This window comes from Balaenoptera ricei, chromosome 12 (genome assembly GCF_028023285.1).
Source record: "Balaenoptera ricei isolate mBalRic1 chromosome 12, mBalRic1.hap2, whole genome shotgun sequence".
Classification (NCBI taxonomy): domain Eukaryota; kingdom Metazoa; phylum Chordata; class Mammalia; order Artiodactyla; family Balaenopteridae; genus Balaenoptera; species Balaenoptera ricei.
In genome coordinates, this window is record NC_082650.1 from 25,949,422 (window position 1) to 25,976,627 (window position 27,206).

The 27,206-nt window shown below is 39.5% G+C and overlaps 1 protein-coding gene across 3 annotated transcripts in view; it reads right to left on the reverse strand.

Moving 5' to 3' along the window:
• Positions 1 to 1,115: 1,115 nt before the first annotated feature.
• The window catches only part of ARFGEF3 (ARFGEF family member 3), a 201,635-nt gene continuing 175,544 nt past the window's right edge, over positions 1,116 to 27,206 (reverse strand). For all 3 annotated transcript variants that reach the window (XM_059941111.1, XM_059941110.1, XM_059941113.1), the window contains 4 exons: positions 26,891 to 27,022; positions 24,629 to 24,750; positions 3,928 to 5,146; positions 1,116 to 2,538 (listed from right to left, as the gene is read on the reverse strand). In XM_059941111.1, the coding sequence (XP_059797094.1) occupies positions 2,347 to 2,538; positions 3,928 to 5,146; positions 24,629 to 24,750; positions 26,891 to 27,022 (1,665 nt within the window). In that variant the 3' untranslated portion in view covers positions 1,116 to 2,346. The remainder of the gene's footprint in view (positions 2,539 to 3,927; positions 5,147 to 24,628; positions 24,751 to 26,890; positions 27,023 to 27,206) is intronic.

The window sequence follows — 27,206 nt, forward strand, 5'->3', positions numbered from 1 at the left end:
CGGAGGGGTGGTCTACAGAAAAGATGACGGGAAGGGACCAAAACCCTCTGACAAAATTGTAGGTAAAGAACGATGTACATCCTCTTATCTTTTATTCTTGGGATCCATAATTAGGCTGGTACTAGAGCAGTGTTTGAATACAGAATGGGGTAAACTTGTTTTCATAAGCTAGCCATGAATCCCACAATAGAGAATCTGTCAAGACAATGAATTCTGACTTCTAAACAGTTAACAACTTCCAGGACATGACCTTCATAAATTGAGACTGGCTTCCTTTGAATTTTTATACTTTATAAAAAGTTGCTAGATATAAACATTTTGTAATTACTCTGATTTGATAATACTCTGCTTTGCTGAAGCTCCCCCCACCCCCGTAAATTGTGGAATACTCAAGCCTCAAAAGGAAATGAACCTTAGATGAACTACAAAAAGAAACAAAACAACAATGGTGTACTGCTTTTGTTTAAAAAAAAAAAAAAAAGGATCTACCCAACTTTCAATTCTACTTACAAAATATAAAGAATCTAAAGTATAGAACCAACTCATTGCTATCCCAATGATTCATTGCTTGTTAACATCAAATTGTTGATCTGTTTCTAAACTTGCATTATTGTCTAATGAGCAAAAACCGAAGGCAAAGAGTGTTTTGTGGAACTGGAAAAACATCTTCTGAATTCTGTGGTGCTCCAGATGGCATAGCGAATGATAAGGTTCTTTCTTTTAGATTGCCTAAATAAATCAGGGAACCCTGTCTTCCTCTTAACCTTGTAGATAGTTATATATTCCCAAGGAAGACAAAGTTTACAAATACCAGCACTGAATAAAGCTGTCAGTTTTAAATCCTTACTTCCACACTTAAGAGTTGATGTTTCAGGGATAATATTTTCAATTACGAATAATTTTAAGGAGCTGGGAAAATTAAAATGTATGTCTTAGCAACTGACTCTTTAGAATGTGTATGAGTGGGCTTGACTGAGGAGTTTCAGTCACTATTATAATTTAATAAATATTAAATATACTGTAAATAATAAGATAAAGATTCCAAATTAATTTTCTAGGAATAATTAGGAAAATAAATATCTGCTTAAAATATGCCTGAATTAAAAGACCTCAAACAGACGGCAAATCTACTTGCCAGAGAGGAGAAATATTTTAAACTGAAAAGCTTCATTTCCTAAACTTCATTCTGTGTCCTTTTCTCCTATAGTTTTATTTTCTTCTGAGACTAGAGTGTGTATGAACGACACCATAATTTCATACGATTGTTGTCTAATATTTTCAGATTTAAAATGATTTCACCATCACCTCCTTTCCCACCCCTTCCAGCTGTCTCCCTAACCCCACACTTCCTGCTCCCTTCCCTGAGAAGTCTGTTTATTGGACGGTGAATTCTTGAGTTCCTTTCTTCCAAGGGTGTTGATATAAAATGAGTTGTTTTATTTTCTTAAAGACAAAATGTTATACCTTATGTTCAGATAATTGTGGAGCATAGAAATGTGTGTGCAACAAGGAACTAAGGCACCATTTTTTCTTTCCCTTTTCATTTTTGCGTTGGGAACAAAAGCAAAGACTATTGGGACAGTCAGGGTGGCGGTCTTAAGTCATTTGGCACTATCTGTATCAGCCAATACCACTGAGTACTATGTGGCAAAGGCTGCCATGCCACAGACTTAAAATCCTGCCATGAAAGAATTTCCTTCCTTTAGAAGTAGGGAAGTGAAGGCACAATAGTACCTTACATGAGGAAGTTGGCAAATACCAACCAGAAAATCTTGACAACTTAGGAACAATTTTGAAATGTTCTGGAATATTTTACAGAGTTACAGAGGAAGTAAGTCATCCCTTTCTTGATTATGACACCCAAGAATACATTTCTCCAACTGTTTTCTTCCCTGTCGAACTCATAATCATAATATAAATCTTCCTCCAATTAATCATGTCTGGTACTAGATGTCTATGTGTACATCAGCTTGACTTAACCAGCAGATATTTCTTTAGCTACTGCATTTTTTAAAATGATGGATCAATGTAATGTTTTCAAAGGAGTGGCCCTTAAAAGTGACTCATTTGGGGATAATATTGCAGGCAAAAGCAATGGGAAATAAGATTTAGAAATGTGTCAAGGAATGTAGAGTCTTCTGAAATTATGTGCAAATTTAGAGTTTCACTTGTGTCATCCAGATACAACCTTAGTATCCAGAATGGCCCCGATGCTGATTAGTTAGGGAGCAACTGGGTGTTCTCTGAGTCACTGGGGCTGGTGGGGGGGAAAATGCTATCAGCTGGATTGGCAGACATACTCTAAACCCTCCTAGTGTATTTCCTTGGGAATGAAATGTGAGTCTTCTACACAATGATGTCATAGACACGGCCCACTCTGCCGAGCCATTCTCTCACAGCCTGGCGAACTCTGATGTCAGTCACGTGACAGGTCAGCTGGCTGATGCATGGGAACACTGCTGGCTGGAGTGCTGTGAAGGTCTGGTCTGGAAGGATCTGAATCTGATTGAGAACTGTTAGCACCATGTTGGTCCATGCCTAAGAGAAAGGAATTAAGAGAATTAGCAGTTTTCTCCAGTGGTTTCATTTGTACTCTTAAGTGTGGCTAATATGCAAATGAGTTTTCTCAGGCTTTAGGCTTCAATAAATGTAGTCTTTACTAATTTAATGCACTTATAATAAAACATCAGTTTAAGTTCATATATATATATATATATATATATATATATATATAAAAGGACTAGCAGAGACTCATTTCACATTAGGAATACATTATTTCCAACTTTTACAAAATACAAATATCTTACTCCTCAGATTTTTAAAAACTCTCTTGCCTTCTCATGATGAGATTTTCACAGGCCATATGACATTTTTAATCAGCAGTCTCTCTAATGTCTAGAAAACTTGGAATAGTTCTACCTTAATTTAGGGTAACTTTTGAAATCATAAGCAAATCTCCAAGACATGAAAAAGCAATTAAGATTTGTTATTTGTCAAGAAGGTCATCTGTTAAAGAATAACCTTACATCTCAGTTTGACTGGATACTTTTACAAATACAGTCTAAGATGATTTTTGTGGATTCTGAACTATGAAGTTTAGTTCTATGTTCAAGATACATCAGAGGAAAAAAGTATCTTGCAAGATTCATACTAATTCCAAATTTATGTTCATTCTAAGAATACATTCCTGTATAGGTCCATAGAATCCTAGGGCCCAAGAGCTCCTATGTTACTATGCCTGCAACAGGAATCTACAACTTAAAATAAACATCCAAACTTTTAAAGGGCTCTCCACGAGTTTAGATCCCTCTATCTTTCTTTTCCCATCTCATCTTTTCTTAAATTGAATGAAACAGTGCCCCTCTTCTTTACTTCTCAAGCTCATTTTTGGGAGGTACCATAGAATTGCAAATATTAATTATATAAAAGAATAGGAACACTCTGAAATTGAGAATTTTTATGTGCTCAGGATGGGCTAGAAAAACAATTCATTGGAATAACCACATAACATGCACTTTGCCTTTTCCCTTTACCTAATTCTTCATAACTACAGAATTGCTTCAGGGCTATCTTCAAATGATTAACTGGCATTGAGTCCTGGGTTTAAGTCCATCCATTTTCTAAGCTTTGGCATCATCTTATTTACACAGGTGGGTTCCTAATTCTCAGTAGTATCTGTTATAACCCATAAAAACAATTCCTGAAATTATATGAGAATACAATTTCAGTTTCACAAGGATATGCTGATGGATCCTATGTCTTAGGGGCAGGCAGTCCCCTGACTTTGGAGGCTCATAACGTGTCTGAGTGCTCCCTGAGGGGCACAGGTGCGTCACTGATACCCAGCTTCCCTCCTGCATGGCCGGCTGTGGACCTTTGCATCCTCAGGCGGGGGGCGGGGGGGGGCGGGGGGGGGCGGGTACCCACCTGGATCTGGGCTTCGGCGTCCCTTGCGGAGACACTGCGGGAGCTGCCAGTGGAGCCCGAGCGGGGCCTCTTCTCCTGGCGCAGCAGCTCGGGGCCAGCGCTGAAGGAGTGCCTCATCTGCCCCTGGTCCATCAGGTGCTGGGGCCGCTGGAGCAGCGGGGAGCCTTGGCCCCTGGGCCCCAGTGGCTCTCCCTTCTTCTCCACCTTGACCTCTTTGGGGAAGGCGGGCAGGTTATGCTGTTGTTTCCTCTTCTTGTACTCGGTCATCAGCTTTGAGATGGTCTTGTCGGCCGCCATGGTGTAGATTTTGTTGCCGGCGTTCTCCCACCACTCCTTCTTGCGGCTGGGGTCCTTCTTCTCCACCCTGGGGCTCGGGGGCAGCAGTAGCATTTCCCCGCTGGTCCCCCTCAGGCTCAGCGGCTCGCCCGCGTGATCCCGGCTCTGACTGCGGTCATCCTCGGAAGGCGTGTCTTTCCCCGAGAAGCCCCCAGTGGACGGGGTGGATGACTCAGATTGGAAGGAGGGAAGGATGAAGAAAGGGTCGCTCTTGAAGATCGGTGCCTCCTCCATACTGTTTTCCAGGTCCAAGTGCATCTGGATGTAGTTATTACACAGCTCCATGCACAGCTTGTGAAGCCTCTTGACCAGCCACACCCAGTCGGCGTTGCTGACGGGCTGGACACTGAGTGAGGGCATCCGAGCCCTCCACTGCCTCTTCTCCTTGCCTCTAGGGGGGCTCACCTGGGCGGTCTCCTCAAAAATGTCTTCATCTTCTGATGAACACTGCTGGGAGGAATCTGTGCTCCTCTCATCGTCCTCAAAAAGGACCTTCTTCACTTGCTCAGCAGTGATGGTTTCTTGGTTGCTGAGAACAGCACAGACCAGCGCATGGAAATAAATGTTAAAACTCATGGCAGACTGGCGGTAGAGGTTGGCAGCGCCCCCGATGCCAGACACTTTCTTCAGCAGGCACTTCAGCCCAGGGCTGGTGTCAAACTCTCTGGCCGTCCTGTAGGAGTCCAACAGCAGGTCAAAGATGACGGCCAAGTTCTGCATGGAGATGTATCTGAGGAAGCCAGCCAGCTTGGTTTCTGGTACTTGGATCTTCTCCTCCCCAGGAGAGGGGCCTTTGACAAACTCTTCTAACAAGATATCATATAAGTTCTGGAGTAACACTTGATGGGATAGTAGACTCACCACAATTTCCCTGAAGGAAACACTTCAAATGAAAAGAAAGGCATTGATTAGTAGCCAGTTGCCTTATATGAGTTACCTTAAAGCAATTCAGACCTTACACAAACAGAATGACTAGGCAAAATTACAAACTAAACTACTTGTATTTTAATGTCTTTCTTCAAAAAGGACAAATTTCTTGGGGCATTACAAGATGACAATTTTAATCATGATTAATGGAATTCCTTACACTTTTAAAATCTGGGAGCTATAGAATTAATATTATGATATTGAGTTAACGATTCCCAACAAGACTTAGGAAACAAATAGAACAATTTTATAAAAAAACTTTTAACGTAGGCACAATTATGGTATATGACCTGTTTTCTTTCATAGTTATGAGTAATAAAACAAATCAAGAAAGTAACAATTTCTGTTGAGTTATAGTAATTTTAATTGGCCTTTTTCCTACCCTTTGCCATTTTTCCTTAAACCCAAAGCTTTTACTATTTTTTTTAAGTGATGGCTGAGGAATTTTTAATAAACGGAAAAATTAAAATATAATAATTAACATTATGCTTGGACATTTGAGTTCATTTTGTTTCCCCAGTTTCACTTTTTCCTGCATATCTAGGAATGAAGTCTTTATTTCACTAAGATAGGCTTAAGAGCTTAAAATCTCTCTTCTGCTAGTTATCTAGGGAATCCAAGAAATAGCTAATTGCAAGATTCCACGTTATTCTTTTCTCTAACTGGTTGCATCATTTTATCTTGTGCAAGGATAACCTCTGAAAGTACAAAGTCAGGATGTGACAGCACGTTGTATAACATACCCAGACAAAGGCAATATTCCATATAGGCTTGGGGGAAGAGAGAGGAAGAAGGAAGTATTTACTGGTCTGCACATTCCAGATATAGGAATTCTGACTACAACTGTCAAGTGTGTCAACTCTGCTAAGACACCTAGCTATGAGAATACCTGGAGAGATTTTTTTAAAATTTAGAGTATAGTTGATTAACAATGTTGTGTTAGTTTCAGGTGTACAGAGAGTGATTCAGTTATACATATACATGTATCTATTCTTTTTCAAATTCTTTTCCCATTTAGGTTATTACAGAGTATTGAGCAGAGTTCCTTCCCTGTGTTACACAGTAGGTCCTTGTTGGTTATCTATTTTAAATATAGCAGTGTGTACCAGTCAATCCCAAATTCCCAATCTATCCCTCCCCTCCATACTTCCCCTCTGGTAACCGTAAGTTTGTTCACTAAATCTGTGAATCTGTCTCTGCTTTGTAAATAAGTTTGTTTGTATCATTTTTTCTGGATTCCGCATATAAGCGATATCATATGATATTTGTCTTTGTCTGACTTACTCCACTTAGCATGATAATCTCCAGGTCCATCCATGTTGCTGCAAATGGCATTATTTCATTCTTTTTAATGGCTGAGTAATATTCCCTTGTATATATGTACCACATCTTCTTTATCCATTCATCTGTCAATGCACAGATGAATGTTTCCATGTCTTGGCTATTGTAAACAGCGCTGCAATGAACAATGGGGTGCATGTATCCTTTCGAACCATTTTTCCCTGGATATATGCCCAGGAGTGGGATTGCTGGATCATATGGTAGCTCTGTTTTCAGTTTCTTAAAGAACATCCATACTGTTCTCCATAGTGTCTGTACCAATTTACATTCCCACCAACAGTGTAGGAGGGTTCCCTTTTCTCCACACCCTCTCCACCATTTATCGTTTGTAGACTTTTTGATAATGGCCATTCTGACGGGTGTGAGGTGATATCTCATTGTAGTCTTGATTTGCATTTCTCTAATAATTAGAGATCTTGAGCCTCTTTTCATGTGCTTCCTGGCCATCTGTATGTCTTCTTTGGAGAAATGTCTATTTAGGTGTTCTGCCCATTTTATGATTGGGTTGTTTGTTTTTTTCAATATTGACCCGCATGAGCTGTTTGTAAATTTTGGAGATTAATCCCTTGTTGGTCGCATTGTTTGCAAATATTTTCTCCCATTCTGTGGGTTGTCCTTTTGTTTATGGTTTCCTTTGCTGTGCAAAATCTTTTGAGTTTAATTAGGTCCCAGTTGTTTATTTTTGATTTCATTTCCATTATTGTAGGAGACGGAATGAAAAAGATATTGCTGCAATTTATGTCAAAGAGTGTTCTGCCTGTATCTTCCTCTAAGAGTTTTATAATATCTGGTCTTAGATTTAGGTCTTTAATCCATTTTGAGTTTATCTTTGTGTATGGTGTTAAAGAATGTTCTAATTTCATTTTTTTACATGTAGCTGTCCAGTTTCCCCAGCACCATTTTTTGAAGAGATTGTCTTTTCTTAATTATATAGTCTTGCCTCCTTTGTTGTAGATTAATTGACTATAGTTGTGTGGGTCTGTTTCTGGGCTTTCTATCCTGTTCCGTTGATCTATATTTCTGTTTTTGTGCCAGTACCATACTGTTTTGATGACTGTAGCTTTGTAGTATAGTCTGAAACCTGGGAGCCTGATTCCTCCAGCTCTGTTTATCTTTCTCAAGATTGCTTTGGGGCTTCCCTGGTGGTGCAGTGGTTAAGAATCTGCCTGCCAATGCAGGGGACACAGGTTCGAGCCCTGGTCCGGAAAGATCCCACATGCCGTGGAGCAACTAAGCCCGTGCGCCACAACTACTGAAGTCCACGTGCCTAGAGCCCGTGCTCTGCAACAAGAGGAGCCACCGCAGTGAGAAGCCTGCGCACTGCAACGAAGAGTAGTCCCCGCTCTCAGCAACTAGAGGAAACCCGCGTGCAGCAGTGAAGACCCAATGCAGCCAAAAATTAAATAAATGAATAAATAAATAAATTTAAAAAAAAGATTGCTTTGGCTATTCAGGGTCTGTTGTGTGTCTATACAAATTTTAAATGTTTTTGTTCTAGTCCTATGAAAAATGCCATTGGTAATCTGATAGGGATTGCACTGAATCTGTAGATTGCCTTGGGTAGTATAGTCATTTTGACACTTGATTCTTCCAATCCAAGAACATGGTATATCTTTCCATCTGTTTGTGTCATCTTCAATTTCTTTCATCAGTGTCACAGTTTTCAGAGTACAGATCCTTTGCCTTCTTAGGTAGGTTTATTCCTAGGTATTTTATTCTTTTTGATGTGATGGTAAGTGGGATTGTTTCTTTAATTTCTCTTTCTGACCTTTCGTTGTTAGTGTACAGAAATGCAACAGATTTCTCTGTATTTATTTTGTATCCTGCAACTTTACCAATTTCATTGATGAGCTCTAGTAGTTTTCTGGTATCATCTTTAGGATTTTCTATGTATAGTATCATGTTATCTGCAATCAGTGGCAGTTTTACTTCTTTTTTCCAATTTGGATTCCCTTTATTTCTTTTTCTTCTCTGATTGCTGTGGCTAGGACTTCCAAAATTATGTTGAATAAAAGTGATGAGAGTGGACATCCTTGTCCTGATCTTACAGGAAATGCTTTCAGTTTTTCACTGTTGGGAATGATTTTAGCTGTAGGTTCGTCATATATGGCCTTTATTATGTTGAGGTATGTTCCCTCTGTGCCCACTTTCTGGAGATTTTAAAAATCATAGATGGGTGTTGAACTTTGTCAAAAGCTTTTTCTGCATCTATTGAGATGATCATATAGTTTTTTTTTTGTTTTGTTTTTTTAATTTATTTTTGTTTATTTATGGCTGTGTTGGGTCTTCGTTTCTGTGCGAGGGCTTTCTCTAGTTGTGGCAAGTAGGGGCCGCTCTTCATTGTGGTGCGCGGGCCTCTCACTATCGCGGCCTCTCTTGTTGTGGAGCACAGGCTCCAGACGCGCAGGCTCAGTAGTTGTGGCTCACGGGCCCAGTTGCTCCGCGGCATGTGGGATCTTCCCAAACCAGGGCTCGAACCCGTGTCCCTTGCATTGGCAGGCAGGCTCTCAACCACTGTGCCACCAGGGATGCCCAGATCATATAGTTTTTATTCTTCAATTTGTTGATGCGGTGTATCACACTGATTGATTTGCGGATACTGAAAAACCCTTGTATCCCTGGGATAAATCCCACTTGATCATGGTGTATGATCCTTTTAATGTATTGTTGGATTTGGTGTGCTAGTATTTTGTGGAGGATTTTTGCATCTACGTTCATCAGTGATATTGGCCTTTAATTTTCTTTCTTTTTTTTTTTTGTTGTATCTTTGTCTGGTTTTCATATCAGGGTGATGGTGGCCTCATAGAATGAGTTTGGGAGTGTTCCTTCCTCTGCAATTTTTTGGAAGAGTTTGAGAACGATGGGTGTTAGCTCTTCTCTAAATGTTTGGTAGAATTCACCTGTGAAGCCATCTGGTCCCGGTATTTTGTTGGGAGTTCTTTAATCACAGTTTTTTTTTTTTTTTTTTTTTTTTTTTTTAGAGCCACATGTGTAATTTTTAATTTTCTAGTAGCCACATTTTTTTTTTTTTAATGTCTGAAACATTTATATTAACATATTTCCATACAAATACAAATATAAGATTTTTAGAAATTTCATGTAATGTCTGAAACATTTATATTAACATATTTCCATACATATATCCATACAAATACAAATATAAGATTTTTAGAAATTTCATGTAATGTCTGAAACATTTATATTAACATATTTCCATACAAATAACCCAATGAAAGTTTAGCATTACTTGTTTTGTTTATGTTTTTTTATACTGCAGATTCTTATTAGGCATCAATTTTATACACATCAGTGTATACATGTCAATCCCAATCGCCCAATTCAGCACACCACCATCCCCACCTCACCGCAGTTTTCCCCCCTTGGTGTCCATATGTCCATTCTCTACATCTGTGTCTCAACTTCTGCCCTGCAAACTGGCTCATCTGTACCATTTTTTTAGGTTCCACATACATGCATTAATATACGATATTTGTTTCTCTCTTTCTGACTTACTTCACTCTGTATGACAGTCTCTAGATCCATCCACGTCTCAACAAATGACTCAATTTCGTTCCTTTTTATGGCTGAGTAATATTCCATTGTATATATGTACCACATCTTCTTTATCCATTCGTCTGTCGATGGGCATTTAGGTTGCTTCCATGACCTGGCTATTGTAAATAGTGCTGCAATGAACATTCGGGTGCATGTGTCTTTTTTTTTTTTTTTTTTTTTTTTTATATATTTTATTTATTTATTTATGTATTTATGGCTGTGTTGGGTCTTCGTTTCTGTGTGAGGGCTTTCTCCAGTTGCAGCAAGTGGGGGCCATTCTTCATCGCAGTGCGCGGGCCTCTCACTATCGCGGCCTCTCTTGTTGTGGAGCACAGGCTCCAGACGCGCAGGCTCAGTAATTGTGGCTCACGGGCCCAGTCGCTCCGCGGCATGTGGGATCTTCCCAGACCAGGGCTCGAACCCGTGTCCCCTGCATTGGCAGGCAGATTCTCAACCACTGCGCCACCAGGGAAGCCCGCATGTGTCTTTTTGAATTACGGTTTTCTCTGGGTATATGCCCAGTAGTGGGATTGCTGGGTCATATGGTAATTCTATTTTTAGTTTTTTAAGGAACCTCCATATTGTTCTCCATAGTGGCTGTATCAATTTACATTCCCACCAACAGTGCAAGAGGGTTCCCTTTTCTCCACACCCTCTCCAGCATTTGTTGTTTGTAGATTTTCTGATGATGCCCATTCTAACAGGAGTGAGGTGATACCTCATTGTAGTTTTGATTTGCATTTCTCTAATAATTAGTGATGTTGAGCATCTTTTCATGTGCTTCGTGGCCGTCTGTATGTCTTCTTTGGAGAAATGTCTATTTAGGTCTTCTGCCCATTTTTGGATTGGGGTGTTTGTTTCTTTGATATTGAGCTGAATGAGCTGTTTATATATTTTGGAGATTAATCCTTTGTCCGTTGATTCATTTGCAAATATTCTCTCCCATTCTGAGGGTTGTCTTTTCGTCTTGTTTATGGTTTCCTTTGCTGTGCAAAAGCTTTGAAGTTTCATTAGGTCCCACTTGTTTATTTTTGTTTTTATTTCCATTACTCTAGGAGGTGGATCAAAAAAGATCTTGCTGTGATTTATGTCAAAGAGTGTTCTTCCTATGTTTTCCTCTAAGAGTTTTATAGTGTCCAGTCTTATATTTAGGTCTCTAATCCATTTTGAGTTTATTTTTGTGTATGGTGTTAGGGAGTATTCTAATTTCATTCTTTTACATGTAGCTGTCCAGTTTTCCCAGCACCACTTATTGAAGAGACTGTCTTTTCTCCATTGTATATCTTTGCCTCCTTTGTCATAGATTAGTTGACCATAGGTGCGTGGGTTAATCTCTGGGCTTTCTATCTTGTTCCATTGATCTATGTTTCTGTTTTTGTGCCAGTACCATATTGTCTTGATTACTGTAGCTTTGTAGTATAGTCTGAAGTCAGGGAGTCTGATTCCTCCAGCTCCATTTTTTTGCCTCAAGACTGCTTTGGCTATTCGGGGTCTTTTGTGTCTCCATACAAATTTTAAGATGATTTGTTCTAGCTCCGTAAAAAATGCCATTGGTAATTTGATAGGGATTGCATTGAATCTGTAGATTGCTTTGGGTAGTATAGTCATTTTCACAATGTTGATTCTTCCAATCCAAGAACATGGTATATCTCTCCATCTGTTGGTATCATCTTTAATTTCTTTCATCAGTGTCTTATAGTTTTCTGCATACAGGTCTTTTGTCTCCCTAGGTAGGTTTATTCCTAGGTATTTTATTCTTTTTGTTGCAATGGTAAATGGGAGTGTTTCCAAAATTTCTCTTTCAGATTTTTCATCATTAGTGTATAGGAATGCAAGAGATTTCTGTGCATTAATTTTGTATCCTGCAACTTTACCATATTCATTAATTAGCTCTAGCAGTTTTCTGGTGGCAGTTTTAGGATTCTCTATGTATAGTATCATGTCATCCGCAAACAGTGACAGTTTTACTTCTTCTTTTCCAATTTGTATTCCTTTTATTTCTTTTTCTTCTCTGATTGCCGTGGCTAGGACTTCCAGAACTATGTTGAATAATAGTGGTGAGAGTGGACATCCTTGTCTCGTTCCTGATCTTAGAGGAAATGCTTTCAGTTTTTCACCATTGAGGACAATGTTGGCTGTGGGTTTGTCATATATGGCCTTTATTATGTTGAGGTAGGTTCCCTCTATGCCCACTTTCTGGAGAGTTTTTATCAGAAATGGGTGTTGAATTTTGTCAAAAGCTTTTTCTGCATCTATTGAGATGATCATATGGTTTTTATTCTTCAATTTGTTAATATGGTGTATCACATTGATTGATTTGCGTATATTGAAGAATCCTTGCATCCCTGGGATAAATCCCACTTGATCGTGGTGTATGATCCTTTTAATGTGTTGTTGGATTCTGTTTGCTAGTATTTTGTTGAGGATTTTTGCATCTATATTCATCAGTGATATTGGTCTGTAATTTTCTTTTTTTGTAGTGTCTTTGTCTGGTTTTGGTATCAGGGTGATGGTGGCCTCATAGAATGAGTTTGGGAGTGTTCCTTCCTCTGCAATTTTTTGGAAGAGTTTGAGAAGGATGGGTGTTAGCTCTTCTCTAAATGTTTGATAGAATTCACCTGTGAAGCCATCTGGTCCTGGACTTTTGTTTGTTGGAAGATTTTTAATCACAGTTTCAATTTCATTACTTGTGATTGGTCTGTTCATATTTTCTGTTTCTTCCTGATTCAGTCTTGGAAGGTTATACCTTTCTAAGAATTTGTCCATTTCTTCCAGGTTGTCCATTTTATTGGCATAAAGTTGCTTGTAGTAGTCTCTTAGGATGCTTTGTATTTCTGCGGTGTCTGTTGTAACTTCTCCTTGTTCATTTCTGATTTTATTGATTTGAGTCCTCTCCCTCTTTTTCTTGATGAGTCTGGCTAATGGCTTATCAATTTTGTTTATCTTCTCAAAGAACCAACTTTTAGTTTTATTGATCTTTGCTATTGTTTTCTTTGTTTCTATTTCATTTATTCCTGCTCTGATCTTTATGATTTCTTTCCTTCTGCTAACTTTGGGTTTTGTTTGTTCTTCTTTCTCTAGTAAAGAAACTATTTAGGTGTAAGGTTAGATTGTTTACTTGAGCTTTTTCTTGTTTCTTTAGGTAGGCTTGTATAGCTATAAACTTCCCTCTTAGAACTGCTTTTGCTGCATCCCATAGGTTTTGGGTCGTCGTGTTTTCATTGTCATTTGTCTCTAGGTATTTTTTTATTTCCTGTTTGATTTCTTCAGTGATCTCTTGGTTATTTAGTAACGTATTGTTTAGCCTCCATGTGTTTGTCTTTTTTACGTTTTTTTCCCTGTAATTCATTTCTAATCTCATAGCGTTGTGGTCAGAAAAGATGCTTGATATGATTTCAATTTTCTTAAATTTACTGAGGCTTGATTTGTGACCCAAGATGTGATCTATCCTGGAGAATGTTCCGTGCGCACTTGAGAAGAACGTGTAATCTGCTGTTTTTGGATGGAATGTCCTATATATATCAATTAAATCTAACTGGTCTATTGTGTCATTTAAAGCTTCTGTTTCCTTATTTATTTTCATTTTGGATGATCTGTCCATTGGTGTAAGTGAAGTGTTAAAGTCCCCCACTATTATTGTGTTACTGTCGATTTCCTCTTTTATAGCTGTTAGCAGTTGCCTTATGTATTGAGGTGCTCCTATGTTGGGTGCATATATATTTATAATTGTTATATCTTCTTCTTGGATTGATCCCTGGATCATTATGTAGTGTCCTTCCTTGTCTCTTGTAACATTCTTTATTTTAAAGTCTATTTTATCTGATATGAGTATAGCTACTCCAGCTTTCTTTTGATTTCCATTTGCATGGAATATGTTTTTCCATCCCCTCACTTTCAATCTGTGTGTGTCCCTAGGTCTAAAGTGGGTCTCTTGTAGACAGCATATATATGGGTCTTGTTGTTGTATCCATTCAGCCAGTCTATGGCTTTTGGTTGGGGCATTTAATCCATTCACGTTTAAGGTAATTATCGATATGTATGTTCCTATGACCATTTTCTTAATTGTTTTGGGTTTGTTTCTGTAGGTCCTTTTCTTCTCTTCTGTTTCCCACTTAGAGAAGTTCCTTTAGCATTTGTTGTAGAGCTGGTTTGGTGGTGCTGAATTCTCTTAGCTTTTGCTTGTCTGTAAAGCTTTTGATTTCTCCATCAAATCTAAATGAGATCCTTGCCGGGTAGAGTAATCTTGGTTGTAGGTTCTTCCCTTTCATCACTTTAAGTATATCATGCCACTCCCTTCTGGCTTGCAGAGTTTCTGCTGAGAAATCAGTTGTTAACCTTATGGGAGTTCCCTTGTATGTTATTTGTCGTTTTTCCCTTGCTGCTTTCAATAATTTTTCTTTGTCTTTAATTTTTGCCACTTTGATTACTATGTGTGTCGGCGTGTTTCTCCTTGGGTTTATTCTGTATGGGACTCTCTGCGCTTCCTGGACTTGGGTGGCTATTTCCTTTCCTATGTTAGGGAAGTTTTCGACTATAATCTCTTCAAATATTTTCTCTGGTCCTTTCTCTCTCTCTTCTCCTTCCGGGACCCCTATAATGCGAATGTTGTTGCGTTTAATGTTGTCCCAGAGGTCTCTTAGGCTGTCTTCATTTCTTTTCATTCTTTTTTCTTTAGTCTGTTCCGCAGCAGTGAATTCCACCATTCTGTCTTCCAGGTCACTTATCCGTTCTTCTGCCTCAGTTATTCTGCTATTGATTCCTTCTAGTGTAGTTTTCATTTCAGTTATTGTATTGGTCATCTCTGTTTGTTTGTTCTTTAATTCTTCTAGGTCTTTGTTAATCATTTCTTGAATCTTCTCAATCTTTGCCTCCATTCTTATTCCGAGGTCCTGGATCATCTTCACTATCATTATTCTGAATTCTTTTTCTGGAAGGTTGCCTATCTCCACTTCATTTAGTTGTTTTTCTGGGGTTTTTTCTTGTTCCTTCATCTGGTACATAGCCCTCTGCCTTTTCATCTTCTCTATCTTTCTGTAACTGTGGTTTTTCTAATCACAGTTTTAATTTCAGTACTTGTGATTGGTCTTTTCATATTTTCTATTTCCTCCTGGTTCAGTCTTGGGAGATTGTACCTTTATAAGAATTTGTCCATTTCTTCCAGGTTGTCCATTTTATTGGCATATAGTTGCTTATAATAGTCTCTTATGGTCCTTTGTATTTCTGTGGTATCCGTTGTAAGTTCTCCTTTTTCATTTCTAATTTTATTGACTTGAGCTCTCTTCCCTCTTTTTCTTGATGAGTCTGGCTAAAGGTTTATCACATTTTTTTATCTTCTCAAAGAATCAGCTTTTAGTTTCATTGATCTTTTTATTGTTTTCTTTGTCTGTATCTCATTTATTCCTGCTCTGATGTTTATGATGTCTTTCCTTCTACTAACTTTGGGGTTTTTTTGTTCTTGTTTCTCTAGTTGCTTTAGGTGTAAGGTTAGGTTGTTTATTTGAGATTGTTCTTGTTTCCTGAGGTAAGATTGTATTGCTATAAACTTCCCTGTTAGAACTTGTTTTGCTGTGTCCCATAGGTTTTAGATTATCATGCTTTCATTTTCATTCATCTCTAGGTCTTTTTTGATTTCCTCTTTGATTTCTTCAGTGATCCATTCGTTGTTTAGTAGCATATTGTTTAGCCTCTATGTGTTTGTGTTTTTTACAGTTTTTTTCTTGTAGTTGATTTCTAATCTCATAGCATTGTGGTCGGAAAAGATGCTTGATATGATTTCAATTTTCTTAAATTTACCAAGGCTCACTTTGTGGCCCAGCATGTGATCAATCCTGGAGAATGTTCCATGTGCACTTGAAAAGAATGGGTATTCTGCTGCTTTTGGATGGCATGCTCTATAAATATCAGTTAAATCCTTGTGGTTTAATGTGTCATTTAAAGCCTGTGTTCCCTTATTTATTTTCTGTCTGGATGATCTGTCCATTGATGTAAGTGGGATGTTAAAGTCCCCCCCTATTATTATGTTACTGTTGATTTCTCTTTTATGGCTGTTAGGAGCACCTCAATATATAAGGCAGATATTATGTTGGGTGCATATATATTTGCCATTGTTATATCTTCTTCTTGGATTGATCCCTTGATCATTATGTAGTGTCCTTCTTTGTTTCTTGTAACAATCTTTAAAGTCTATTTTGTCTGATATGAGTATTGCTACTCCAGCTTTCTTTTGATTTCCATTTGCATGGAATATCTTTTTCCATCCCCTCACTTTCAGTCTGTATGTGTCCCTAGGTCTGAAGTGGGTCTCTTGTAGACAGCATATATACAGGTGTTGTTTTTGTATCCATTCAGCCAGTCTGTGTCTTTTGGTTGGAGCATTTAATCCATTTACATTTAAAGTAATTATCGATATATATATTCTTATTGCCATTTTAATTGTTTTGAATTTGTTTTTGTAGGTGCTTTTTATTCCCTTCCTCCTTTGTTCTCTTCTCTTGTGATTTGATGACTAACTTTAGTGTTGTGTTTGGATTACTTTTTCTTTTTTGTGTATCTATTGTAGATTTTTGGTTTGCAGTTACCATGAGGTTTTTGATATAGAAGTCTATATAAAAGCAAGATTGTTTTAAGTTGCCGTTCTTTTAATTTCAAATGCATTTCCAGTATCCTGCATTTGTGATCTCCTCTTCTCACAACTGCTGGTTTTCATATCATATTTGTGTGCAGATTATTTCCTATTTTTACTGTATGTTTGCCTTTACCAGTGAACGTTTCCATTCATAATTTTCTTGTTTCTAGTTGTGGCTTTTTCTTTTCTGCTTAGAGAAGTTCCTTTAGCATTTGTTGCAAGGCTGGTCTGGTGGTGCTGAATTCTCTTAGCTTTTGCTTGTCTGTAAAGTTTTTGATTTCTCTGCCAAATCTGAATGACAGCCTTGCTGGGTAGAATATTCTTGGTTGTAGGTTATTCCCTTCCATCACTTTAAATATATAATCCCACTCCTTCTGGCCTGCAGAGTTTCTGCTGAGAAATCAGCTGACAACCTTATGGGAATTCCCTTGTAGGTTGTTTCTTTTCCCTTGTTGCTTTTAATATTTTTTCGTTATCTTTAATTTTTGTCAGTTTGATTACTATGTGTCTCAGTGTGTTCCTCCTTGGGTTTATCCTGCCTGGTACTCTGCACTTTCTGGACTTGGGTGACTGTTTCTTTTCCCATGTTAGGGAAGTTTTTAGCTTATCTCTTCAAATATTTTCCTAGGTCCTTTCTCTTCTCCTTCTGGGGCCCCTATAATGTGAATGTTGGTGCATTTAATGTTGACCCAGAAGTCCCTTAGGCTGTCCTCCTTTCTTTTCATTCTTTTTTCTTTATTTTGTTCCACAGCAGTGATTTCCATCATTCTGTATTCCAGCTCACTTACCTGTTCTTCTGCCTCAGTTATTCTACTATTGATTCCTTCTAGTGTATTTTTCATTTCAGTTATTATATTGTTTGTTTGTTCTTTAGTTCTTCTAGGTCTTTGTTTCTTGTATCTACTCGATCTGTGCCTCTATTCTTTTTTCAAGATCTTGGATCATCTTTACTATCATTACTCTGAATTCTTTTTTAGACAGATTGACTAGCTCCACTTCACTTAGTTGTTCTTCTGGGGTTTTATCTTGTTCTTTCATCTGGGACATATTCCTCTGCCGTATCATTTTGTCTGACTTTCTGTGATTGCAGTTTCCATTCCACAGGCTGCAGGGTTGTAGTCCTTCTTGCTTCTGCAGTCTGCCCCCTGGTGGATGAGGCTGTCTAAGAGACCTGTGCAGGCTTCCTGGTGGGAGGGACTGGTACCTGTCCACTGGTGGGTGGAGCTGGATCTTTTCCCTCTGGTGGGCAGGGCCATGTCAGGGGGTGTGTTTATCAGGCAGCTATTTATTCAGGAAGACTTTAAGCAGCCTGCCTGCTGATGGGTGGGGCTGTGTTCCTTCCCTGTTGGTTGTTTGGCCTGAGGCATCCCAGCACTGGAGCCTACAGGCTGTTGGGTGGGGCCAGGTTTTGGTGAGAAAATGGCAGCCTCCAAGAGTGCTCACGCCAATGAATATTCACCAGAACTGCCGCCACCAGTGTCCTTGTCCCTGCAGTGAGCCACAGCCATCCCCCCCCCCGCCACAACCTCTGCAGGAGACCCTCCGATACTAGCAGGTAAGTCTGGCCAGTCTCTTATGAGGTCTCTGCTTTTTTCCCTGGGTACTGTGCATGAGACCCTGTGTGCGCCCTCCAAGAGTGGAGTTTCTGTCTCCCCCAGTCCTGTGGAATTCCTGTGATCAAACCCTGCTGGCCTTCAAAGCCAGATTCTCTGGGGGCTCCTCCTCCTGTTGCCAGACCCCCAGGCTGGGGAGCCTGATGTGGGCCTCAGACCTTTTACTCCTATGGGAGAACTTCTGTGGTATAATTGTTTTTCAGTTTGTGGGCTGCCCACCCAGTGTGTATGGGATTTGATTTTATCACGATTGTGGCCCTCCTACTGTCTCACTGTGGCTTCTTCTTTGTCTTTGGATGTAGGGTGTCTTTTTTGGTAGGTTCCAGCATTTGTTTGTCAGTGGTTGTTCAGCAGTTAGTTGTGATTTTGGTTTTTCCATAAGAAGCGGTGAGCTCATGTCCTTCTACTCCACCATCTTCAAACCCAAAGCTTTTAGAATCTTATTGAAGTTGGTTTATAGGCACCAAACCAGTTTTCCAGGATTAAAAATGTTAATGCTTTAGGTACATATGTATAAAAGCTTTAGTGCTTCCAGTGTGTGAGATGGAGAAGGTCTAAACACTGAAAAGTTTTTTAACTTTAGAGGTATTATGGGGCTAATATTTTCAAAGAAAGAAATTAAAGAAATTGATAATTTAATTTGCAGCCTTCTAAAACAAACCTAGGAGAGAAAACAGCATTCACTCAGCACAGGCTAATTCCTTTCTGCATCCTTTTCTGCCAGCACAGGCGTGGGACTTGTTTGTGGGCCTTGGATGCGCATTTGGGGGAGGTGGGAGAGGGTGAATGCTCCCTAGACATCTGGCCAGATCTCCTGGTTGAGAAGCAGGTGCAACCCACCAGTCATGACAACTTCCTAATCAGGGCACAGCCCCGATAAGGCAACATTAGAAGTGAATGCTCACATTTTGGTGATTCGGCCCCTTTTGTTTGGCTGGATTCCTGTACTAAGAAAACATTCTCAATTCCAATTTCAACAATTTTAATCCACCAATGTGGTTTTGGGTTTATGGTTTCCCATTCTTTTCACTGCTCTTAGAATTTCATGAAAATAGCTTATGCCATGATGTTGCAAACTAATTCCCATAACTGGATAATGACAAAATTACAACTCATTCATACTACTGATTTCAGAAGTCCAACTGTTACATTAATACTTAAAAAAAATTTTTTTATCGGAGTATAGTTGATTTACAATGTCATGTTAGTTTCAGGTGTGCAGCAAAGTGCATCAGTTACTATATCTCATACATATTACATATATACTTATATCTCCTTTTAAGATTCTTTTCCCATATAGGTCATTACAGAGTATTGAGTTCCCTGTGCTATACAGTAGGTTCTTAATAGTTAGTTATCTATTTTATAATATATAGTATAGTGTGTATATGTCAATCCCAATCTCCCAATTTCTCTCTCCCCCTCCCTTTCCCCCCTGGTAACCATTAGTTTGTTTTCTACATCTGTGACTCTATTTCTGTTTTGTAAATAAGTTCATTTGTACCATTTTTTAAGATCATGAATTTAAAAATTACTTTTATAACTAGCAGGAAAAATATTTTAACTAGCAAAAAAGAACAAAAATCCTCCCATACATTTTTTTAAAGGTTGACCTTGACCTTTGTGTAGTGGTATCTCAAAGAAAACATCGTACTTTCAGCAAAAATGGAATAGGTACAAAGGTACAAACAGTAACCCCTTCTAACATATCACTTAAGCAACTTTTTTGTGGTAAATTATATATAACCTGATGTTACCATTTTAATCATTTTTAAAAGTTCAATTCAGTAGCATTAAGTACATGCACAATGTTGTGTAACCATCACCACTATCTATTTCTAGAACTTTTTCATCAGCACAAACAGAAACTCTGAACCCATTAAATGGTAACTCCCCAACCCCTCCCAATTCCCCCACCATAGAAGTAACTTTTGATAAGTTACTTGAGGTATTAGGAGACCTAACTATGCACTCTTTTGAAGAAGCAGGCTGTGAAAGCCACCCATTTGGTCTAGCGCTTCACGTCCACAACTACAGGACCCTAACTAAGAAGGGAACTCCTGTCACTTATCACTGGGCTGGCCTCCCCACTATACCATAAACCTTCAAGGGACAGGGCAGTGCTTTACTCATCTTCTTGTCCCAGGGCAAATGTATGCTGAGAGAAGCATTCAAAACAAACCAAAATAACAAAAACCAGATTAGTTCTGAGTGCAGGTGCCTGGAAGAAATGGTCTCCTTGAGCAGTGCCTCTGACACTTCAACCCCATCCTGCTGGCAGCCTGGACTCCTAAAGTAGGAAGCACAACCAGGGGGTGACTTCTGAAGGTTTAAGCAGCCTAGCCCAGGAGGATTTTTTCTATTACCTCCCCTGAGAAATGGGAAGCCTTTTACCAGCAAACACCTAAAGAGAGGGCCAATCAAAGCATCTTGTCAACCAAGGTTATTCCCTTTGATGTTTTAAGATATAAAATTGCTAACTGAGCATGTAAAAAAGGACAGAAAATCCCCTTTAGGTTCAAGCCAAATAATGCAGCAATAAGAAAACATAGGGAAAGAAGCAGCAATACTGAGGAGATCAAACTTTCAGAAATATATTGAAAAAGTGAAATAACTGCTTATAGATCTGCAACTCTTCACCATAATCTGACAGGAGACGAGAAAGATCTGGAGCAAACAAAAATCAACAGATAATTTGATGTACCCTTTTCAATTTGTTGTACCCTTTTCTCAGCACACCCTTTAAGATGGGGACCTTGAAGTGGAGAAACTTACACCTTCCCTTCCTGCTTCCAATGCAAAGTGCATAGGCAAGCAAGCCTCCAGACGGGATGATTGAGTTAATTGCTTAACAACTGGCTGACTTAAAACATGCTAATGTCGGTATCAGAGGTAAACAGATTCATAGTTTAAAGTACATCGTAAAGCTCTAATTAAGATTATGTGGCTTGCTTGGGCTGTCAATGTCAAAGTGACCTAAAAACAAACCCAGTCCATTCTCTAGTAAGTCTGTGTCTTTATTCCTGTCTTGCCCCTAGGTTCTTCATGACCTTTTTTTTTTTTTCTTAGATTCCATATATATGTGTTAGCATACGGTATTTGTTTTTCTCTTTCTGACTTACTTCACTCTGTATGACAGACTCTAGGTCCATCCACCTCACTACAAATAACTCAATTTCGTTTCTTTTTATGGCTGAGTAATATTCCATTGTATATATGTGCCACATCTTCTTTATCCATTCATCTGTTGATGGACACTTAGGTTGCTTCCATGTCCTGGCTACTGTAAATAGAGCTGCAATGAACATTTTGGTACATGACTCTTTTTGAATGATGGTTTTCTCAAGGTATATGCACAGTAGTGGGATTGCTGGGTCGTATGGTAGTTCTATTTTTAGTTTTTTAAGGAAACTCCATACTGTTCTCCATAGTGGCTGTACCAATTTACATTCCCACCAATAATGCAAGAGGGTTCCCTTTTCTCCACACCCTCTCCAGCATTTATTGTTCGTAGATTTTTTGATGATGGCCATTCTGACTGGTGTGAGGTGATACCTCATTGTAGTTTTGATTTGCATTTCTCTAATGATTAATGATGTTGAGCATTCTTTCATGTGTTTGTTGGCAATCTGTATATCTTCTTTGGAGAAATGCCTATTTAGGTCTTCTGCCCATTTTTGAATTGGGTTGTTTGTTTTTTTGATATTGAGCTGCTTGTAAATTTTGGAGATTAATCCTTTGTCAGTTGCTTCATTTGCAAATATTTTCTCCCATTCTGAGGGTTGCCTTTTGGTCTTGTTTATGGTTTCCTTTGCTGTGCAAAAGCTTTTAAGTTTCATTAGGATATGGGGAGGGAGAAGGGTAAGCTGTGACAAAGTGAGAGAGTGGCATGGACATATATACACTACCAAACGTAAAATAGCTAGTGGGAAGCAGCCACATAGCACAGGGAGATCAGCTCGGTGCTTTGTGACCACCTAGAGGGGTGGGATAGGGAGGGTGGGAGGGAGGTAGACGCAAGAGGGAAGAGACATGGGGACATATGTATATGTATAGCTGATTCACTTTGTTATAAAGCTGAAACTAACACACCACTGTAAAGCAATTATACTCCAATAAAGATGTTAAAACAAACAAACAAACAAACCAACCCAGATTTCTCTTTACTTAAATGTTGCAATCTGGTTTTAGTTCCAGTCTTTTTAATGCGGACCTCTGAGGACGCACCTGACCAGCAGATGCACAAACTTTTCTTATGTCTAACTCATCTTCTCCTACCTTCTGTGCTAAGAATTGCCCCTGAGAATGAGTCAAATCCAACAATGCAAAATACTTAAAGAATTTTAGAGGATGTTTTAAGGCATAGTGGCTTCTACTAAAGAATTTGTGCTTTTCCTGTTTTACTGAATTTCATTGAGGGGGTAATTGTCTATTAAAAGTACTAAGTAAACTGAGGAACCATGGTGATAAATTTTTAAATCTTAATCTTTTAAAACCGTTAAACCAGTAACATAGGAATATTATTAGGTCATCCTATTTTTCCTGTGTTTTATTTATAATGTGAATTCAGCTTATTATTCCTTTCCCCCCTTTTCTCCTTTTACTTCAAAAATTGTTTTAGTAGGAATAATTGGCTGAAGGGACTAGAAATATATAAAAAAAGGGAAAACAGGTAAGAACTGAAATTTGAAAGTAGATCAACGCTTAAAGCTGTGGAAAGGAGTGCACAATCATTTGTATGCAGAATAGATAAAAATGCCCAACACTTTTTTTTTTTTTTTTTTTTTTTTATTATTTATTTCTGGCTGTGTTGGGTCTTCGTTTCTGTGCGAGGGCTTTCTCCAGTTGCGGCAAGCGGGGGCCACTCTTCATCGCGGTGCGCGGGCCTCTCACTATCGCGGCCTCTCTTGTTGCGGAGCACAGGCTCCAGACGCGCAGGCTCAGTAGTTGTGGCTCACGGGCCCAGTTGCTCCGCGGCATGTGGGATCTTCCCGGACCAGGGCTCGAACCCGTGTCCCCTGCATTGGCAGGCAGATTCTCAACTACTGCGCCACCAGGGAAGCCCTGCCCAACACTTTTGAGTGATCGGCAGTGGGGGGAAGCAGGGCACAGAATTGGGAGGAATACATGGGATATTGGTAAAGTTCTACTTCTGAAGTGCAGTGGCAGGTTCATAGTTATTTCACTTTTTATTCATGCTTGATAACCTTTGAACCTTCCACATAGTCTTCTGTATGTACCACACACACTTGACTAAAAAAAATTAGTACCTGGAAATTTCACCCAAATGGGTATATTAATCAAACTGCTATGCTACCTGGTAACTTTTGGAAAAATCACACTCTCTCCCTAAAATGGAAATGGTAAAGGACACAGGCATTGTGCTCAGCTAGACCTGGTTTTGATTCCATCTCCTCTGATTCGCAGTCTCCCTGAATGTTTCCTCATGCACCAGTGGAAGTGGATTACCTACTCCCTGTACTTCATCTATTGCACTCAAATACTTATCATCATTACTATTAGTGTGTCAGAAGTTTTAAAATGGGAACTTTCAGTCACTGGCTTCATCTTCAACTCTAGGAACAATGTTTTTTTGGTAGGATGATAGTACTCAAAAAGAGCAAGTTTCCTGTGGCATGCACTGAGCTTTCTGTATCCTAACAGCTGTACTGCTCATGAGAAGTTAATGATGTATTTCTCACTGAAACAATATGAATCACGCCTCACATTATTTTTTTAAAAAGGATTATGATATGTATGATGCTATAGATACAGTGAGTTGTGTCCCCCCCAAATTCATACATGGAAGTCCTAATCCATAGTATCACAGAATGTATACTTGGAAAAAGGGTCTTTCTTTAAAGAAATAATTGGGTTAAGGAGGGCATTAGGATGGGCCTTAATCCAGTATGACTGGTGTCCTCCTAAGAGAAAGAAATTTGCACAAAGACATATACAGAGGAAAGACCATGCAAAGACACAGGGAACAGACATTCATCTAGAAGCCAAGGAGGGAGGCCTCAGAAGAAACCAACATGGCTGACACCCTGATCTTGGACTTCTAGGCTCCGGAACTGTGAGAAATTAAATTCCTGTTGTTTAAGCCACCCAGTCTGTGTACTTTGTTATGGCAGTCCTAGCAAACGAACACATGTGAAATGTGGGAAATTTGGTTAAAATGCTAACAACTTTTTGCTAAGTGACTCCACAACTGTTTTCAGTGTTCTTGGCTGAAGCTTGAGTTACAATGAGCAAGAGCTGGGAATAAATGAACTTTCCTATTTATAAGCGCTTGGCTGCTTACCTTTTCTTGATGTGTCCGTTTGGCTTCTCATCAGGAGGCAGTTCAATAATGAGCTGACAGGACTGAGCATGATCAAAGTTGTTTGGAGTCTTTGGGGAGCTCTGGGTGTCCAACATAAACACCTGCATGTATATACAAAGTTACAGGTCAGAGCGCCACCGTCCTCGACCTGCCTCCGCCAGGGATCAGCTGGGTGGCCTTCGGCAAGTGGCTCACTCTTTCTACTCATTTTTTCACCTTTAAAATGAGGTTGGTAATGATTTCCTACTGGTATGTTTGTTGAGAGAATTAAATGAATTAATATGTGTGTATTGACATATGCAAAGCATTAGAACAGAAGAGTAAATACTCAATAAAAGTTAGCTGCTGGCACGAATAGTAATGACACTACTGCTTCTGCCACGTGACAAGTCATTACACTCCAAATAGCAAGGACTGACATTTAATGTTAAGAGTAAATAAAAAGGGGCTATGTTTGTAAGAGGTCTCCTCTGCTTTAGACGTCTGTTTGGTACATATTCTAAACCATGCAGGAACAGGAAACTAATTGGGACTTCTCCTGTCAGGGCTGCTGCTGTGGCCATACTGCTCTATTAACAGACAATGGGAGAGGTGACTTCGAAAACAGTAGCCACTTCTCGGATTCCGATCCAAATGATTTCATTTGACATTATTTAATATACCTTCACTACTTCCCTTTGGAAACCTGAGTATTCTTAAGGAATTTTTTCTTTCCAAATCTTGTTAAATTATCAGATAATTGAATACTGGGTTATCTGAAGAGGAAATATGGGAGAAGGTTTGGGACTGAAGAAGAAAGTAATATGAAGAAATGAAAGATTCACTGTTTTCTGCTGTTCTTCTCCATTAACTATTTCAGAACAGGATTCCATTTTCATATTCTTGCTGTGGGTGGGAAGACTGCTGGATGCACATGGAAAAATGCCTCATCTAGTCAGCTGTGAAGGCTTGCTACTTAGAGAAGCCACCCCTTCAGAGGAGGACCGCCCTCTTGCCTTCTCTGTTATGGTTCCTGGCCAGAACCCGTGTCCTGGGATGTTAGGAATGTGCTCAGCAGATGTGAGTAGTTGAAGGTGGGAGGTTCTTGTCCCACTCTCTGAGGAGAGCTGGGGAAAGCGCTTCAGAAGCCAGACCTGGCAGGAAACTTCTCAACTAATACGGTGAACGTGACTGAGTTCTTTTTGTTGATAGGGCATCCTGGGTTATCAGTGTGCTAAGGGGAAATTCTATTAAGAATTTAAATAGATTTTGTAGAGAAAGGGAGCCTTTGAAGATAAACCCCAACTCACTTCATTTTCCTGTGCATATACATTTATAAAAATTGTTTAATATTTTAAACACACACACATGTATATGCAAACATCTTCTGCATATGAAACACAATTCAACTATGTCTGTCTGTTGCTGTTAAATGAGAGTGTTTAGCCAGCTAATCAGTGGTGGTTGGGAATTTAGTCCATTTTTGTTTTTCCCCTATTATGAATAGCACTGTTATGAATATATGTGAATTAAGGGACAGTGCTGATAAAAGCCCCATGCAGGGTTTCTTAGAGACAGATTGACAGGTCACTTAAGTGTCTGAGGACATAGCTGTAGCTCAAGCTAAAGCTGTAAGGACTTCTGTAATTTAGTGATTCACTGACTCAACAAATATTTAATAAGTGCCTTCTATGTGCCCTGCTCTAGGACTACCAATATACAGAATATGTTCTCTGCTCCTGACTCATCAACTTACAACCAACTTTTGTGACTTCTGCCATGTGTCAGAAGAAAAAGTAATCTGTAAAATTAAGATGTACTTAACATTCAACTCAAATTTATTACACAACTTGTAAATGTTAAGCTCTTTGCTGTGTATGGGAGATATAGGAAAAAAAATAAGTTTACCATTTTTAGGCACTCATAGTCTAGCATTAACAATAGTATTTCAGTAACTATTTATAACATAAGTAAGTAGCGCAAGTCAAGCTATGTATGGAGTGCAGTGGCTGGGTGGAAAAGGACCCTATTTGATCAGGGTACTGGAGGATGCAACAAGCTAGAAATGGTGAGAGGACCATAACGCTGTTGACTAGGTTCAAGTGATTTCTGGAAAAGAACAGCACAGGCCAGAGCTCAGAGCCAGGACGTCTATGTCCCTAAAGGAATGAAAGGCAGTGTGGTGATGCACGGCCTTCAGAAATGACCCCTAGCAATATCTCAAGCTTCCAGAGCCCCTGGGATCAAAAACCCCACCCTTACCTGCTGAGCCATGGCTCGGATGCGCCAGTACTCGGCCTCAGCACTGGGGGAGGAGGAGGGGGCCGCCACCCTCACCTGGCAGCCTTCCCCGCTGAAGCTCTCGGTGCCGCTGTGGAAGCAGCCCAGCAGATCCTGGGGAGAAACACAGCAGTCGTTCGCTGGGTGCAGCTGAGCTCATGGCTCCAGGCCCTGTCTTTGATCTGACGTTGTCACTGTGTCTGGGACAAAGTGCTGATCCAGCTACCTTGTTCCCACCAAGTGACACCGCCTGCTACAAGGAGGGAGGCGGAATCCAGGCGACCCAACTTGAGGAGCA